General features: G+C 36.3%; 1 protein-coding gene across 3 annotated transcripts in view; it reads left to right on the top strand.

Moving 5' to 3' along the window:
* Window positions 1-19,258, top strand: part of KITLG (KIT ligand) — a 54,346-nt gene that overhangs the window by 25,636 nt on the left and 9,452 nt on the right. For 2 of the 3 annotated variants that reach the window (XM_085222536.1, XM_010708899.4), the window contains exons 3-6: window positions 8,160-8,222; window positions 12,047-12,226; window positions 13,805-13,967; window positions 14,853-14,954. In XM_085222536.1, the coding sequence (XP_085078662.1) occupies window positions 8,160-8,222; window positions 12,047-12,226; window positions 13,805-13,967; window positions 14,853-14,954 (508 nt within the window). The remainder of the gene's footprint in view (window positions 1-8,159; window positions 8,223-12,046; window positions 12,227-13,804; window positions 13,968-14,852; window positions 14,955-19,258) is intronic. The other variant, XM_019613664.3, reaches the window with a different exon arrangement.

The raw sequence follows: 19,258 nt of genomic DNA, 5'->3' as shown, positions 1-19,258 counted from the left end.
GTCAAAAGTCTTGATTTCTTCAAATTCCCTGGGAACAGGTGGTTTCCTATGCAGATGAAAGATTACTGTCTTTATGTTGCTGACATATGAGGAGCAGAATGGTGGCAAATTATACTAAAATAAACCAGAAGTCTTTATCTTAGGTTTATGAGAAACTTGTGTCATATATTAAAAATATTATGATATTAGATATCTTTGTAGCAATCTGGCCATAATGATTGAACAACTCTTGCAACCTTAGTGGTGAATGGACTACACAGAATATTCTGTATTTCTGTCTCTACTTTTTCATACCTAGAATCTAAAGGACTGCCAGCTTCCTGTGAGAAACTAATTTAAGTACATTTTGAATGTAACTTAGCTGAACAACGCATTTATCAGAAAAGCTGCATCTTCTTATGTGAAGTCAGTTGTGTTTAACTCCACTCAAGGCATGGATTAAGCTGACTTAAAGTACTGCATGTTCTTACACAAAAGTTTTTAAGAAATAATGTGCAACGAACACTTAAAAAGCATACCTGCATTTACATGTTGTCTTCAGCTAAAAATTATGGTTTTGTTGTGAAGAAACAGTTGCAAGACTGGAGTTTATGCTATCAGACACTAAATTTAGTGTCCTTTGCATTTGTTTCCAGTGCAGTGTTCCTAACTTGTTTTCTTTGGGTGTCGTTATATGCCTTGGCACATAGTGCAAATCTCTAGGGGTCTTCCACAGCCTTTGTCAAATGGTTAGTGTTTCACAGTAGTTCCTTTAGGCATAAGTCTGAAGTATTGGCATGTTTATTCAAAATAATACTTCATCTCTTGAAAGAGCATTAAATTTTGATTCAAAACTGTTGAAAGCACTACAGAAAAACAAAACTCCTCTGAGTGCTGGTGAAATTGTCTGGGACATGATTGGCAATAACTTTCTGTCAATTATGTATCTCCAGAACACATGCTTTAACTTTCTCTTTAGAGCAATTTAAACTTGAAGAATGCAAAAAATACAGACAAAAGAATTTGCATGCAGCTTGAGCAATCACACTTGCTTTTTGAGATAAAATATATCATAAACCTAATACCACAAAAATCAAGTAATTTTTGTTTTGACTATGGTTTCCCGTATAATATTCTTCCTGTCTCATCCAGTAGCTGCAATTCTTGCACATATCCATGCAATACTCTGTTTCCATATCCAATCCTCCTCCATGTCCCCTTCACATGCATCCTTGTTGCTAGCTGTCCCATGACCCCTGGACATGATGCAGACCTGAGCAATGTACTGCGCTGCTGCCAGATTTATGTCACATCCCCTTTTACTTGAGCTAGAAAGGAGTTCACCTAGTTTTGGTATGTGTGCACTGCATGTCCTGGAAGAAAATTCCTGACGGCTGCCCCAGCTCACACTGCTGTTTTGCTGCTGCCAAGACTGAGCAGAATGTGATAGGGCTGAGCTCCTCTGCCTCTCCACGGTGAGGATGCTGAATTGTCCTTCTCCTGACTTACTTGTATAACTTCCAGATCTTCCCCACGGAATGCAAAATTTGGGTAAAACTTAAATAACAGGTTCAAAGGTGTTTTGGGTGGAAGAAGTAGCAGACAGAATGCCAAGGCTGAAAAGCAGACACCTGGGTTTTCTTTGTTTTGAACTATGTGTTTGAGAATGTCTTTCTTGAGGAACCTCTGTTTCTGTTTTGTCTGCGTATGTTAATGTTAGCACAGATTTTTCATTTAAAATCATTTCTATAAAGCTTGAGCTGAAAGAATAATGTCAAAATAACTATAGTATCTTAAATTTATTATAAGACTTCTTGATTTTAATTAAAATAATTAGTTTGCAAGTTTATCATTCTCTTTTGGAAATGCTACACTATGACAAGGTGACACTGAGAGAAAATAAAAAGAAAGGAATATATACAGGTTAAAAGAACACATAAAATACTTTTAAAACAAAATACCATTACATGGCAGCTTCATAATAGAAAGCAGAAACTAACAGAGAGTGGTGATTAGCCACATTATTTGGCTAAAAAGCACACTGTTATTCCTAATGCTGTTAAAACTACATTTGGTACAAATTTGCTTTGAAATTTCTGATATAAAATCATTGCAGTATCATGCAAGTTTCATCACTGAAAGCAACAATTTCCACCTGAATTTCTAAGTGGTATTTTTCTCCCACCTCACCACCTTCCACTTCCATTAGTCTTTGAAAATTATCTACATAAACCACTGTGAGTATGTTGTGGAGAATTTCCTGAATTACTTTTAGAAAATGCTAGCTGAGGTACTGGCTTGGCTTTCTCAACAGAGATGCTTACATTTGGTACAAGTAAGCTTATATTTTCTTCTAATACCTGGACCAGACTCACAGATAACAGTAATATTTCTGCATTTATTTATTTATTTATTTTTACTATATAAGCCTATTTGGATTAATTAAAAGAAAATATTGCTTTCAGAATGGATGGATAGCAATATTTTTTGAAACATGATTCTAAGGACTATTTGTTTTACATTTATGTCTTTTTTATGCTATATGGAATATATCCTTAGTGTATACAATATGGAATCCACAATTCCAAATTTATGATTGCTGAAGAATTTAGATCAGGCAGAGATTATGACTCTTGTAAATTACTATAAATATTTTATGCCACTTCTGTATTTTGAAAGAAATAAAAATAAAAAAAATACATTGATTGAATTGGGAAATGTTATTCTGAAGATTTAGATCTTCAAAATTAGGAGTAACCTCCAGAGTTGTCTGGGTTCTTTATTGGTCTTTCTGGGTCTTATTTCTTCACTGATCCAAAAAGTCTGTGCCAGTGTCTTACATAAATTTCTTCCCCTTCCACACTGAGAACAAACTGTAGGATTTCCCAGAGTGAGCTGGGGATTTCACAGGAGCTAAAGGTATATGTACAGTTATTACCCTTAATATCTTCTTTTGTTTGATTACAATGGCAAGCTTCTCAATTTTGTCTTTAAAAGCTCTATTAACACAGCTTTTGAACAGCCTAACACATTTTGGCTTTGCCCTCTTGTTGTAGCATCTCCTCAATATTTGTTTGCTTTCTGTTAAGCTGTTCAAGGCTGCGGGAAGTGTTCTCCTTGATGAGCTCTAGGCAGATTCTTATCCTCTTCATATCTCATACTAAAACTATTTGCAGCATAAGCCCATGTTTTGTTTTGTTTTTTTAATCTTCCTTCTCTGTTTTAGGTTACGTCTGCATTTTCCCTACAGTTAGCAAAATGGTGCCACAGTTCCCTACCAAACTGTATTGCCTGCAGCTTGATCCAACCTGTTTATTTGGTTCTCAGCTTTTTGCTATAATTACTGCAAACTTTGTGGGGCTGGGCTTGACTCCATGAAAGAGCATATGGAGTCCAACAGAAGGTGGCTTGATCCTGAAGGGATATTCACCTAATATAAGTGTATAGTAGTGATTTAGGTAACAAAAGAGCTTGTTCTGCAAAACTAGACACACAGCTCTGTAGACTGATAGAAAACCCTTGAGCACAGCTGCAGCTGTGTTCAGTTAAACTATTGTATTTTAGGAACATAAGAGGAATATGCTTCAGTCAACACTTGCTGTGAATATGTCAGGCATGTCTGTTAAACTTAGCAGTAGTGAAGAATAGTGCAGTGCCTGAAAATGTGGGTCATTATCCTAATCAACTTTATTCTGAATAGTAATCTGTGCACAGATACATGTAACTTGTTTTCAGAGATGTTAAACTGAATTTTCACTAGCAAGAGTCATACTGGACTCTTAGCAAAAACTAGAATAAAAAAGGAGCTTCAATAAAATCAAGGCTTCTGAGCTGTAACTAGCTTAAGATCAAGCAGACAAAATTGTTTGTAGTATTTTCTGTAAGATTATATCTATTAAAATCTTTATGATGTAATTTTGTAGAATGAAAAAGGTGTGCCTAGTAAAAACTGTTTTAAGAAGCAAAGAATAATTCAGCATGCTTTTAATTTATGTATTTATTTATTAAATAGGGAGAACTTTAAAAGAACAGTTTCATACCTATAGAGAATGAAGGTATATAGAGAGTATTCCTTCTTTATCACTAATCGCTTGATCTCCTGCCTCTTTTTTTAATGAAGATGTCTGAAGGAAAACATGATACTTGATGAACAAATGTTCCGTATTAAGAAATGATAATTGCAGCATCTGTCAGTAAAGCTTGTCCCCATTGTTCTTTTCAGCATAGTAAGACAGCAGAAAACTATGGCACTGTGTTGCTGTAATTGTGTTTTTCACAAGAATTAAGAAGCTGCTCAGTGCATAATATATGCTCTTTAAATATGAATATAAAGACTAAATATAAGTAGAATTTTAATTGAGCTGTGCAGTATGTATACAATGTACCTATGAATTTTGGGTTCATTCATTAACAAAGTTTAAGATAGTTATTTAACAAATCACATAAATCAATCACATAAACAAAGTATAATGGTCTACTTTTCTAAAGCATGTTTTTGCGTTGAATTTTGAAGCCTAAACAATAGTCAACATGCATCAACCAGACTTGTTTGAGAAGCCATTTCAAACAACTTGATTTCACATTGCATCTTTTCTGTAAACTTGAACTTTACCATAAGCTTATTTTTAAATGAATAAAACTCCACTGAGTGAAAAGGTTACAAGAAAAGGATCCAGTGTTGCTATTCTGCATATAATCTGCCACTATGGCTGTAAAAAGTGTGAACTGAAATTGTTAACATGCTGTCTTATGCCAAAGGATAAAAATTTCATTAATTTCAATGCTTCTTTAGCAGATGAGGTAGAGTAGATTGCAGAGATGATAGAAGGAGGAAGCTTCTGCAGAAAAAGAAAAGCTGAGGACACAAAGAAGCGAGTTGCAGAGGTATTTAAGAGTAGAGAAAGGGGAATGAGGAAGAGAGAATGAAAGAGAGAAATGCTAGCCAAATGAAAGTATGTTTCTTCCACTGTATGCCTCTGAATAAAAAAGAAATCATTGATGATATAAAATGGTAATATTTACTTTAATGAGTTTATCTTTGATCTGTGCATAAAAAATATTTATATGTATACTTGTTTCCTGAAATTTTCAAAACCACAATAAAGAGAAATTCCAAGAGCAGTAGCCCTCATATCAAAGACTTTGACTTCAGATGTAGGTCATCTCCTTTCTGTTCTGTTGTTGCACTAAAAGAGTAGTTTATGGAACCTAAACCATTTTCACAATATAGCCTTTTATCTCCCCATTTATGCTGTCATGATCACATTTCAAAGAATGTATTTTGGTTATGCAATGTTAACGATGTTGTATTAATTATTCAAACTTCTGTATGTCATTCAAACTTACGTTTCCTCATCTGAGATTCTGTTACAAATGGGAACATAGCAGTTAATGTTGATTTTATATGAACTTGAAGACAAAAATCCAGATTCCCTGGTCTTCGTGTCATGAAAATTTTTTTTTTCCTCAGTGCCTGTTAGGATTTCTACAACCACAACCACCCACTAAATCAGAGAGCTTTTTTTTGTGGCATTTTAATTGCAAAGCACAGTTATTTTAGTTGTATACATTACTTTCCAAGATTATCAGTTGATGTTCTCTATAATTGACAACCCTTTTAACCCTTTTCTAAGCTCATAGCCCTCTTCTTGTCTGAGACCTTGCTTAGAGTTAGTGTGCAGATACTTTCTGGAATTTTGCACAGGTGGAAAACTCAATGCATCCATGTTTGTCCCTTCTTTTGGCTTCCACTTTAATTACTGGATGAAGATAATTCAACAGTTAAAAAGCAAATGATTAGTTCTGGGTTGTAGCGTTGGCAGTTGTCCTTCAACAAAATGTGACTCGTGTGAGGAAAGCAAGACAATATGAAATGTGCAGTGTTGGTACAAACATGTCCTCACTCCCGCATCAGGATCTCTAAACTATTTTCTTTGAGTAAATTGGTAAGTCAAGCTCGGATGCAAATATAATTCCCTCACTTTGAACTTCAACTTTTACCATGAGCAGAGCATCTGCCATGTGGAGTTTAATCAATAAAACTTTAATAAGTTGTTTTGTCTCGAGGCAGGGCATATACTTTACATTTGACAAGTTCCCCCCTCACTGATCTTCATTTTTAATAGTAAGTTTCTTCTAAAATATATTTTGTGATTCTCAGTCTGTCAAGGAAGAACTCTTTAAGACTGAGCTGTATTCTCTAGCTATGTTGGAAGAGCTGTAAGAGCTCTTGGGCTGTTACCTTTTTTTAAATGTGCACGAAAAGTGCTTGACAGGCACTGATGCCAGTAAAGTAGATTGTATACATAATGCATATCAGTTCTTGTAGTGTTCATTGATTTGGAACAAATTTAATCTTCCAGTGACCTTTCTTAAGGAATGGTACTTTTGCTGACATTGCTAAGTACTGAATCCCACTAGAGTGAGTAGGGGAAACTTTGCACACGCAGTAACATCTTCAATATCTTGCTGCTTGAAGTGCTGCTAATCCTACATCTCTAGGCACGCAAAGGAAATTGCAAAGAAACTGTGTTATCTATGAATGTGTTACAATGTCAGAATGGTTTTAGAGCAAGATTATTTTAAAAGTGGATGAGGGTTTTAGGATAAATCACTCAATTTCAAGAAGCTCTAAAGAAACAGTAAATGCATTGCAATAATTTTCACTATTTTTCCTATCTTGAATCAATTCCCCAAAACTCCAGGTAAATAGAAATTGACAGAGAATTTTAGAGGCAATTTTGCCTCTGCTGCTTTATGAAAGCAAGGTTATAAAATTAAAATAATAATAATAATAAAAAGTTATCTACAGAAAGAAATTAATGAGGATCTTCTGTATAAAACTTGTTTTTTATTGCTGTAAGAGGAAGCTAGAAGTCATGGAACAGAGGGAACATGATTCAATGCATGTTGAAAATTAAAAAAAAGTTTGGAATTTGCTAGTGACTGACTGCTAGATGTCATCCAAGAACCTGGAATTTTTTTAATTGTTGTTTCAATTTTTAATTGAAACTCAATTTATTTAACAAATATTACATTCTCTTGTATCAAACAAAATATTACATAAAAGCTACACGGAAAAAATCACTGTGCTTGTTGCTATAGCAGCAGAATCAAAACAGCCATGAAGAAAAGAATAATCTTCAACCCAAAGAAGTAGGAATGCTTTGTTGAACAAAGTGTACATTTTACTTCAAGAAGGAAACTATGTAAGTGCTTATCATCTTTTGATGAAATGGATATCAAATAATGATGATAAATATCTACTGAATCTCACTAAGAAAAATGGAAGTAGATTTGCTTTATCACTATTGAATGTATTGAAGTATTGGTGGACTTTTTGGAAGAGCTCCTTCCAGAAACTGTGGATCATGACGGCATCTCCCTTACTTCGTCTCCTCAGTCAACACATTCCCCAGATGATCAAGCATTTCTCAAAGTAGCGTTAGAGTCCATCTGTAGGAGAGTGCGTTGTATATCTCAGTAAGACTCCTTCCTTCACTCATGTCTGGCATAAGCAAGGACACTTATCCACAATGGCAGAGCTGTGCTCAACTTACGTGTGCAGAAGATCTCTTTTGCCCTAGGACATTGCCATGACATGATTATATAGCTCATTGCTCAGGCTTGGCTTCAAAATTAAAGCCATACTTAAGTATTTTTTTGATCTGGTGTAACAGTGAGCACAAGGCAGGCAGGCATTTCTTTAGGTTCAAATGCTTGTTCAAATTGTAAGTTATTTGACGAGAAAAGGCTTAGTCAGAGGCCTGGGTTTGAGACGTTCAGGTTAAGAACAAATTCAAGTCATGTAAATTCTCCAAACAGTTTAATCCTTGCCATTAAAAGATGGAAATGCAGTGGAGTTTCTGCCATAATGAATAACTGCAGACCATTTCTTTTCCTCACCACATCACTGATTTTAATTCTGCTGAGAGATGGTAGTGTTGAACATGATTGAATCAAATCTGAGAGCGTTAGGGAAAGGTGGAAAGACACTTCACTTCTGAGCAAATAAGAGTCAGTAGCAATTCCATTGGAAAATGAGTATGCAGACTTTTGCAGCCTGCATTTAGGTTACCTAAAATCTGCATTTGATACTTGATACATTTTGTTAAATATAGATGGAAAATATCTTGATTTGTATAGTGAGTAATAGCATTTTTATTATCTATTTGTTGTAGGTTGGAAATCTCCCGAATGATTATCTGATAACCCTTAAATATGTCCCGAAGATGGATAGCCTGGTATGTACAACCACTTTATGTTAACCCCCAGTAAAACAGCCCATTGAAAACAGTGGTGTTGATAACATTTTGTAGCTAGTCCTATGGCTTAATAAGTTACAGTTAAAGGATGATTATTTCATTTGTCATATGCATTGCAATTATTCATTTAAAAAACAAGAATGTAGAAAGATTCCTTCTGTAACATAAAATGTTAATAATTATAGGAATTTGAAGAAAAATATTTCTTCATGTTCAATGTTTTATTACTTTGTCTGGAAAAGAATCAAACTATGGTGACAGTGGAAAATTTTTCTTTCTTACACAGCCTGTTTCTTTTTAATTTTACTTTGGAATATCCTCTAGAGTGTCGTTCTAGTTTAAGCTTGTGGAAATGCCATTGAAGCACAGCAAATATGCACTAGCCAATGAGGAGAAGTCAAGTTCAGAAAGTGACAGTGTCAGTAACTAAACATACAGAGAAATTCAGGACACTTTCATTCAAACACAGTTTCTATGTAATCCCATACATAGTGATGCTTTTAAATAAATGTCTGCGGTCTTCTTTACAATTTTTTAGTCTTTAATCTTAAAACTATTGTCATGCTATCTTATTGCTTTTTTCTACCAAACGGTTTTTATTTTTTCCTTAGTTTTTGTAATATATTTAGGAAGGATTCATTGCAAGTGTTCTGTTTGTTGTTGCATGCACTACAAAAATAAGTAAATAAATAAAAAAGAGAGAAGAAAAAAGAGTGAAAGTAAAATTATACTGAGTGCATATTACTTAAACTTTATTCCTTAAGCAGGAAAACTCAGCAGAAAAAAAATGCTGTGGAATTCCTGTGCTAGGTCATATGTAATACAATTAAAACTGATGGAAAAAAACCTGAATTTCTGAAAATAGCAATTACCCAGTAAGGCTGGCTGGCTATCATCCCCTGGCTGCAGTGCATTTTGAAATCCAGCTACTTGGATGCCTGCTGTGCAGAGCATTGCTTCAGTGGTGGGCAGCCTTAGGCTGGGTTCTGCTCCCTGCTGAGGGCATTGCAGCTGCCCTGTGTAGGCCAGGCTGCGTTATAGCTGTTCTCTCTGTAGCTCTCTTGGGAAGTGTTTACACTGTGGCTGAAGAAGACCAGGGAGCCCGCCTGAGCAAGACTCCTGGTCGTTCTCACTGCTTACCCCTTACCTCCCTCTGTGGTTCAGTTTTGGCTGACAGTAAGCAGTTTCTGCTTCTTTAGTTTAAATACCATTTCATCTTGCTGCATCACATCCAGAAACTTAGATCCAGTTTACATTTATGATGAGCAGCCAAGAATTAAATAGGGAGAAGAGAAGTTTAGAGCCGGGATTTCCATATTCGCTTTGCTTGTACACCACATTCAGTAGTGGTGAGGGAAGGTGCAGCTCTTGGCCTTGTGCCTTCCCAGGAGGAAGTATTCAGCGGTATTCACATCCCACTTTGCCAAATTCCTCTCTGGGGATTTCAGGTTATGTTACACATACCACACCAAAGGCTGGCTGAATAAGTAGGTTTTGCTCCAGGTTCTAAGAGGTTCCTGCAAGCTGAGAAAGCCATGGCTTTGAATATGGCAGATGCCTTTTGTTCAACTTTTGAAACAGCTCTCTCTGCAGTTTTTTTGTTTTTTTTTTTTCAACAGACTTCAAACTTCACTGTGTGCATGAAGTGAGAAATGTACCCAAGGTAGCAAATTTTGAATGTAGATGACTAAAGGTGGAAAGGCAGAGTGAATGCAAAGCTAATGGAAAGCCAGTGTAGTGCATGTAACAGGAACAGACTGACTCGATCCATTAAATAGAGGGCTGTTGCATTATGCACTAGCTCAATGCGTCTGAGTGGCATTAAAAGTAGTTTTGAATAGAGTGAAATGTGTAGTTTAACCTGAAGATTAAAAGGCAAAGACGACAGCATCAGGGGCCAATTTCCATGTAAGAGAGAAATTCCAAACTGTTGAATACAGAAATAAAAGTGTCATGTGTACCTGAGAGTACAGAGGAAGTGAGATTTGTAAGTAGCCCAAGATATAAATGCTGGTCCAAATTTACACGCAAAAAGCAGAGTTAATTCTCCATTTCTTCTTGGCAGACAACGCTGTATTTGCTGGGTTTAACAGTTTTATCCCTGTGTTTGGTAGGTATTCAGAAAACTAACACTTGCACATCTTGATGTTACTGAAAAAAACCCTAAAATTTTTCATGAAATAAAGCTTTGCAGGGCAGAATAGTTCATTTGGAGGAGATTCTCATGCATTTGTAAAACCACAGGAACAACAAAGCAGAATCCCTGCTGGAATTGCCATATCATCTCCTTACACACTAGGAGAAACGAAGAGCTTTTGCTCATCTGTGCCACTGTAGAACACACATCCACAAAAATTTGTAGTTTTACAGCTCAGAGAAGCACTATGTTCCTACACCAAAGCAAAGGAAAATTTGTTTCCTGTCTTCTGAGGGTAATGAGACATGGTACGTTGCATGCTGCTTGAATGGAATACATTTCAACAAGCCTCCCTCCTGATTTATTTGATTCTGTTTCTCCCCTTCCACTGTAAGGCTTGAAGAAAAAGGAAGCAGAGAATGAAGCCAAATGCTATTCATTTCACTTTTTTTTTTTTTTTTTTTAAGTTTTTAAGCTGTTGTAATTATACATTTACTGAATGCAGTAATAGTTTTCACTTATTAAGAGTGCATGCGATAGCTTCAGTACTGAAGATTGAAAGAGTTATTTCAGGAACTGACAAAAAAGAGATTATGCATAGAAGCAGATTCAGTGTCAGATGCTTTCTGTGTGTTGTAAAACATAGATTCATTGGATGCTGCTATCACCATCCTACATACCGTAGAAACATACCTTAGAAATTAATTCAGTGTTACTGAGGATGCATCTTCCTTAGGGGTTGCTGGGCCAAAATCTTTGTAGCTGACAGGTCTGAATCATTCTGATTCATTTTTAACAGTTGAAAAAAATAACTCCATATATGGAATTATGGAGTAAGTTCCCATAGCATTTACTGTCAATGATGCAGTATTTATTGGGAAGAGATTTCCATACACACATTGCAATGTGACTAATACATAGGAGTATTTTTTTCTTTTTCTAAAAAGTCAGTTGAAGGACTTGAACTCTATTCCAGTGGCACAGATGTGACAGATCCCATCATAGGATGTGTAAAAGAAAAAAAAATTGTTGACAGCATCTCAGGAAAATAAAGACTGTTGAATATAGAACCTTTCTATCAGAAATGACTTACAGTGAAAATGCTAAGAGAACTTAACTGAGCTGATTTTCTCAGAGGTGGATAAATGTGCACATTAATTTTGACAGCAAAACTTTTCTGGAATCATTCTTCAAAAGAGATTTAAATAAAGGATCTTTGGGGTTAACTCAGTTATGCAGAATAACGATAATAAAACGAGAACTGTGCATGGTTTAAAAAAGTCTGTAGAAAGTTGCTAAAGCAGTAGTTATTTAAAAAATTAAAATAGGTTTATGAGAGCATCGAAGAGTGTTCATAGTAGTATGTCCTAGGGCTCAAATCCTCAACAGACTGTTGCTTAGCATTCATTAAGAATTTAATGAAGGGATGGCAATGTAACAGACAACCATAAATATGTCAGTATCAGTGAGAATAGAAATTTTACCAAAAGGGCTAAAGAGAAAGTTGGCTGATACCAAAGAAAGTGAATTTTAATTTAGACATTCAGGATAATTTAAATTGGAAAGAGCAGTCTGATCTACTTTTGCACATTGAGTTGCTTAACCAGTTTTTGCAAAAGTCTGATATTTAATCTACCTCTCTGTCTTTCTTTTTATCTCCTAACAGCCTAATCATTGTTGGTTGCATTTGATGGTGCCTGAATTTTCAAGGAGTCTACATAATCTTCTCCAGAAGTTTTCGGATATTTCCAATATGTCTGATGTTTTAAGCAACTATTCAATCATTAATAACCTCACAAGGATAATTAATGATCTTATGGCATGTCTAGCTTTTGATAAAAATAAGGTAATCTAACATGGAGATTCTACTTTTCTGCTGAATATTTTTACTTGAACTTTCTGTTACACAGTACTTAGTGTTTATTTTATAAGATCCAAAGTTTCATTAGATGTTTTTCTTTTCATTTATACTCCTGTACATATGAAAATCTGCCTTTGTTCAGAGATACGCTGAGTACACTCTGTTAACATTGGATTGTCATCATCTCCTGTTTCAAAGCAAAATGACTTCTTTGGAATTACAGTATATGCAAAGACTTGTATACAGTTGTTTAAGAAGTCAAAAATGTAACCATCATCTTCAAGATAATTAATTCATTTAAGTTAGTTTCAGACAGGCAGAAACCTTCCTTGTACACCCAGAATTACTCTATTTGCTAGGGATTCTAACATAAATATAGAGTTTATGTGGGTTGAAGCTATTAATAATCTCTAACAGTGTATGAGACTCAGACTGCTTCACCATGATTTGATGTAGTATTTTTTTATACAAAGATACAGGAAAGACTGGTAAATAATGCCCCATCTCCATATTTTTTGTATGCCAACAACAGTTGGAAGGCTTCCAGGAGTCCCCCCTGAGAGCTGTCAGGTGAAAATGATAGGGATAAATTATTTTCTAATCCCTTACTTAGCCCTAACAAGTCTATCAAGTCTATCTGTAGTCAGAGGATTTGTATCACTGAAAAACCTCCATCACATTTTATCGAACTAGGATTTCATCTTCCCTATACATTTATTTCTGTGCTGTAAGTTCTTAGTTTTCTGTAATTCACAAAATCAAACTGCTATTGATTTCTTTATAGAATAATCTTAGATCTAGTTCTGTCAGCATTAAAGAAAAAACAATCTTAGAATCAAGCTTTAGGAAGTTTTTCCTAGTACCTGTTTAACCTGTATTCTAACCACTCCTACTGGGAGTAATAAGTCCAGACCAATTCTGAACTGCTGGCATAAGAAACAATTGTTGTGTGAAAACCAGTCAGTCACAAAGAAGAAAAGAGCCATTAATGATCTTAACATGGATCTTAGCTTTTTGTTTAGTCTGTCATAACAGACTTGTCTGTTAGATCTCAGAGTGATTGGGCTTCCTTGTTTATAATCTTGCTCTTATTTTTAGTTACACTATCAAAGATCTCAGCCTGCTTTGTTACAGCTATTGTATTCTGTTCCCTGTACTCTTACAATAGCTCTGATTGTGTTGTGTTCCTGTATCCAGGTTAAAAGAAACATGCAGAGCATAACAAAGTAATGTGAAATCAAGGTGTTTTTGTTGTGGGTTTTTTTTTATTTTTTTTTTATTTTTTTATGAGGTAACTCAAAGAATGAAAAATCTCTGTTTTCAGCAAAGGATGGGAAACTGCTTTTAATTTCTTGGCATTTTTACAACAGCGATTTATTTCTATTTACAAAGTTGATTTGAAAACATCAAACGGTTGTGACATTTGTACACAGAAGATGTGGTCTTCTACAGGATAAAAATTTAAGCTATTGTATGTCATCTTTGGGTATTTTTATCATCTGTTGAGGTGCTGATGTGCATCTCTCCTGACCTTTTCAAATTGAATTCTATATTTTATCCTAGGATTTTATAAAAGAAAATGGTCACCTTTATGAGGAAGATCGCTTCATTCCTGAGAATTTTTTTAGGCTCTTTAATAGAACCATTGAGGTCTACAAGGAATTTGCAGATTCAATGGATAAGAACGAGTGCATTATGCCTTCAACTGTAGAAACACCAGAGAATGGTAAGATGGCTCTTGTTTGGGAGAACAGAATCTAAATAGAGAGAAATGGGTGATTTTCCTTTGTTTTCAAGATGCTAAGAATCCAGTAGTGTATCTAAATGTTTCCGTTTTACTGCCAGTTAAAATTACCACCAACACCAAAGTTTGTATTTCTGTTCAAAGGAGATTTATATCTGGCAGTAAAACTACTGCCATCATTTCTAGTGACACTGTTCCTTAATATAATCCAGATAACTTCACAATGCTCTGCTCTGTTTCTTTTCATCCTAAATACATCCTGGATCATTTTCATACATTGCTCTTATTCTTCATCTTATCTTCTATTGATGCTCTATTTAGTTTTTATAAGGCAGTAAAGGAGCCTAAGATTACACTACTTAAAGGATAGAAAGCTAGGATAAGTTGTAAACTGGAGTAGCCTCAAGTCACCTCCATATTCACCTCACTCCTCCTGAAAAGGTCCATGTTTACTTGATGTGAAAGATTTAACTAGCTCAGGTCAGGCTCCTGCAGCTGATTCTCATCCTTCCAGTAAATGGAAGTTTTGTATTCTCTTTTCTTTTACTTTCTCTAGTGACAGCTATTAGCTGTTTTAATTAGGGCAACATATCCATTTGCACAATTACACCAGTAATAACTAGAAGCAGATCAGTGCCACAACCTAAGAACTTGTTTAAAGAAATTGCTTTTCCAGAATAGCTATTCATCAGCAGCTCAGTATGTGGACTCATCTGTCTCTTAATAAGGCAGCCTTTTTTGGCCTATTAAGAAGAAAGCCCTGTAGCCAAATTTTAAAAGAGCCAAATAGCTCTATAGCTCTTCATTACATATAGAGGGAACTGTATTTTAAGTTACATAATGCTGACACACTCATTTTCTATTTAGATTCCAGAGTCGCTGTCACAAAAACAATTTCGTTTCCTCCTGTTGCTGCCAGCTCCCTTAGGAATGACAGCATTGGCAGTAATACTAGCAGTAACAGTAACAGTAAGTACTGAATTAATACTTGAATTAATATATGTGTCTACATTTTGTTCTGGAAGCCGGTTGTTATGAGAGTTCAGAGGAAAAGAATGTCTTAATTGTGCAAATTAAGTTACTTGTGCCTGATGGTGCACCATGTGTTTCTCAGCTGTAACACCAAAATGCAATGAATCAAAATTTAGAAATGCTGTAAAGTTGAAATGCTGTGACAGCTCTGTGCATCTTGGAGAGGGCAGGTCTCCTCCTTTTGGCTTATTGTTGTTGTGAGGCCTTACTAGTCTCATGGCCTCAGCAAACTCAGCTATCCCAGGCACATCATTTTCAGTCTTAGAAAAAGAAGATGCTCCAAACAGAATACCTATCCTGAATTGATCCTAGGATACTTGTTTGGGTGAAGAGTTCCCCTCTACGTATTTTGAGAGCACTCTGGTTGCGAAAGTTGACACCAAATCAGAAGACAGTCCCTGCTGTATATTTACTGTAGTTTCAGTAGGGCCAGCTGCATGCTGAGGAAGTTTTTGGTCGAGATCAAGGAATTAGTTACTACAGTTTTGGAAGGCTGTAATCTTCTGTCCAGCCTGGTCTTCTCTGTGCTTCTTATCTGTCTTGATCAGTGTATTACATGACTGGTCACTGACATATAAGACAGCCTGGAGTTGTTTCTGTAAGAGCCTCATTGTTACCTGTCATGGGTCAGAAGGAATGTAGGAAGCTGGGGTGAAGAGAACTAACAGAGTTTCAGGGGGTTTTAATGACCTTAAATGTTCCTGAAATGGTGCATAAAGCTTATTGTGCTGTAGTTTTCCTTGCTCTTTTTTCCCAGACACGCCAGGATAATAGCATGCATTTCTTTTTACTATTTTATGTTTTACAAATGTCGGCATTATCTGAATGTGTGATGTTGAAGTGTGAGGCTGGTACTCCTTGTGCTTAAGAAAGCACAGGCACAGAGCCAGCCTGATGGGCACTGGTGGGAAGCTCCTGATGGTAGGACAGATACTACTTGGAGTTTATTTCTTCTCTTCTTCCTTCAGTTGGAAATGTGTAATCTAGTTATTCCCCAGGTTTTCAGCACCGTGCATGTTACCTCACAGATAGTTCACAACTGTTGTCAGGTTTGTAGTTAACAGAATATCTTATGATACCCCAGAGTCATCTGAGAAGAAGGTTGGAACAAAATCATAGTATCATAGAATGGTTTGGGTTGAAAGGGACCTTTAAGATCTAGATCCAAATCTTCTGCTATAGGTAGGGATACCTCCCACTAGACAGGTTGCTCAAAATACCATCCCGCCTGGCCTCCTCCAGAGAGGACCATCCACAACTTCTCTAGCAACCTTTTCCAGTGTCTCGCCACCCATATAGTAAAAAATTTCTTCCTAATATCTAGTCTAAATCTACCCTCTTCTATTTAAAAGACATTTCCCCCTGTCTTATCAGTTCTTGTCCTTATAAAATTTCCCTTCCTAGCTCTCCTGTAGGCCCTCTTCAGGTACTAGAAGGCTGTTGTGAGGTCCTTCTGGAGCCTTCTCTTCATCAGGCTGAAGAGAACCAACTCTCTCAGCCTGTTCCCACAGGGGAGGTGCTCCAGCCCTCTGATCATCCTTGTGGCTCTCCTCTGGACCTGCTCCAACAGCTCGATGTCATTCTTGTGTTGGGGGACCCAGAACTGGATGCAGTGTTCCAGGGTTCTCATGAGAGCAGAGTAGAGGGGCAGAATCACATCTCTTGATTTGTTGGCCACAGTTTTCTTGATGCAACTCAGGAAATGGTTGGCCTTCTGGGCTGCAAGGTCATACTGCTGGCTGATGTTGAGTCTTTCATCAACTGACACCCCCAAATTCTTCTCAGGGCTGCTCTCAAGCCATTCTCCACCCAGTCTATATTTGTGCTTGGATTCACCTTCAACTCCCGGCTAGCAGCTCTCCTCTCTGAAAAAGAGAAGTCTCAGTGCCATAAATTCCTATCCAGGAGGTCAAAGAGCTGGCTGCAAATAACCTGATGAGCCTAGAGCCAACTGTGAGGCACCAGGAGAGGGCTAAAAAGTGCATACCTGTCTCTCTCAGGTCTGAGCATGTGATAATTTTTGATTTAACTATGAGAGGAAGAATATTCAAATGCAGCCTGAAGCAACAGGAATGGATCAAGGAGCCAAAGAAAGAGAGAGGCAGACTACAGGAACAATTTATTTGAAAGGAGTTTTGACCCAACACAGTAACGGAAGGGACATCAGGCAGCCAAGCAGAGTCTAGAGCTCTGGCCAAAGCTGTGCTGGGTACAAGAACACAGAAACAGGCATGCTAATCTTATTTTGAAACTGATTAGCAAGTAGGAAAAAAGCCTAATTAAAATAATGCAATAAGTCAAAGAAATTGCTTGGCTGCCCATATGCTGTACAGGTGTGCTCTAACTGATTACCATTCTCTTAAGCAACTTACTGGAAAATTGGATACCACGGCCTTATGTAGAAATGACAAGGTCTAAATGTCTAGGACTGGGGACAGTTTGTACACTTAATCAGATTAAATTACATTAATTTGAAGATTGGATACTGACTGGTTACACTTCAGTCATTAGTTTGGAAGGGGAAGAACTTGTTGCATTGTTATTGGCATTTTTTATTGTCTGAGTACTGATTTTATGTTGTCTTGGCCTTACTTTTAAGTCTTTTTTTTTTTTTAGTTAATCTTTGACTTCATGAAGCAAAAAACAATGAATGAATGTTATAACATTCACATTGGGAATCCTCATTGCAGAGAACCCAGTCTGCTGGCTGTAGGTTGTTCTTGGAAAAGCACCACTAAATTCAAAGTTCAGAAAGGCAAACATTTGGAGCAGAAACCTGGAGAAACCTGAAAAATGCATCCCCAGACAAAAACTACTGCAGTATTTTTTTTTTTTAAATGACCCTCTTCACTATTAAACTATTAAAATTAGCAATTTAAATTAATTGTTTATAGACTATTGAGAAACATTCATGGTTAGAAATGAATCCTTCCAGATTAACAACAAATATTGAATCTATTAATAAAGTCTGCTTGGAGAGTCAGCAGTGTTGGTGTTTTCTGGTAATATTTAACGTAGATCTCTGTAATGTTCCCACTCTATCTTTGGTCCCATAATATTATTCTTCCTACCTTCCCTTCAGTTTGTTTTGGTTCTACATGATGCAATCCAGATTAAACACTCAGTAATTGTTTACATCTTAGTCCCACTGATATTGTCTGTATTCTCTGGATCATTAACTCCTGCATAGAACAGAGAATTCAAATGAATTGTTCCTAAAAAAAGGAACTAATGTCAGGAAAAGAGGTCTTGAATCTTGTTCTCTTTCAGTGCTTAAATCAAGCAAACTACAGTAGTCCTTTTTCTTTCCACCAAATGAATCTTATCTTTCCCTCTTAAACTTGAACTTGCTAGCAGTTACTAGCACTTAACTTAGCACTTTATTGTTACAGTGCAATTTATATTTTTCAGTGTTGCTTTCTTCCATTTTTGCCTGTAATTTTCCTGTAATAATTAAGCCTTATTATGAAGTACTGAACAGCTCAGAGAACATAAGTGCAGTGTAAACACAGAGATCTCCATGAGTGATTTTAGGAAGAAGTTAGACTTTTATAATTAAGCAAAGAATACTGTAGTTTAATTCTGTAATTGCACAACAATTAAAAAATATTACACATGGCTTAATGCAATTGCTGTTTCATTCTGTGCTTTTACAGTTAATGGAAAACCCTAATGAACAGGTGAAAGCTGTTTTACATTTTGTAGATAAGATCTTGTGGTAACTGTGTTGGAGCTGAGCAGAGGTAAAGTGAAAATTCCTTTGAGACATATAAGACAATAAAATCTAGTTGGTGGTTTGAATCATAATTGCTTGCTAAACTTACACACATGGCTCAAAGCGGAGAGCAGCTCAATAACTTCTTTGTGTAGCTGAGTGGCTTTCAATGTAAACGTATTTCATTCAGTTTAACATACTGATGTCCATGAAGATTATACATGAATCTACTTCATATGAGCTCACTTCCTAAGAGATTCTTCCACAAGGTGTTGAAGTGAGCACACAAAGCGGTGCTGGCCTGCTTCCACATCCCTTTAGCACCTTGCAGAAATAAAGTCTGTTTCAACTAAATAACCTACCAACTGCAGAGCCAGAAGTTCCTCTGGTGTTGCCCAAAGATTTCATGAAGTTACCATACCACCTGGTTCCTCCTATTCCTTCTCCTGCTCTCTCTTCTCAAACACTAAAAGTGGGAATGCTTTTGTGTAGAGCTGTTCTAGTTCAATTTTCTACCAGAGGAAAA

This window comes from Meleagris gallopavo, chromosome 1, assembly GCF_905368555.1.
Source record: "Meleagris gallopavo chromosome 1, MGAL_WU_HG_1.1, whole genome shotgun sequence".
Classification (NCBI taxonomy): domain Eukaryota; kingdom Metazoa; phylum Chordata; class Aves; order Galliformes; family Phasianidae; genus Meleagris; species Meleagris gallopavo.
This window is presented reverse-complemented; position numbering and strand designations above follow the sequence as displayed.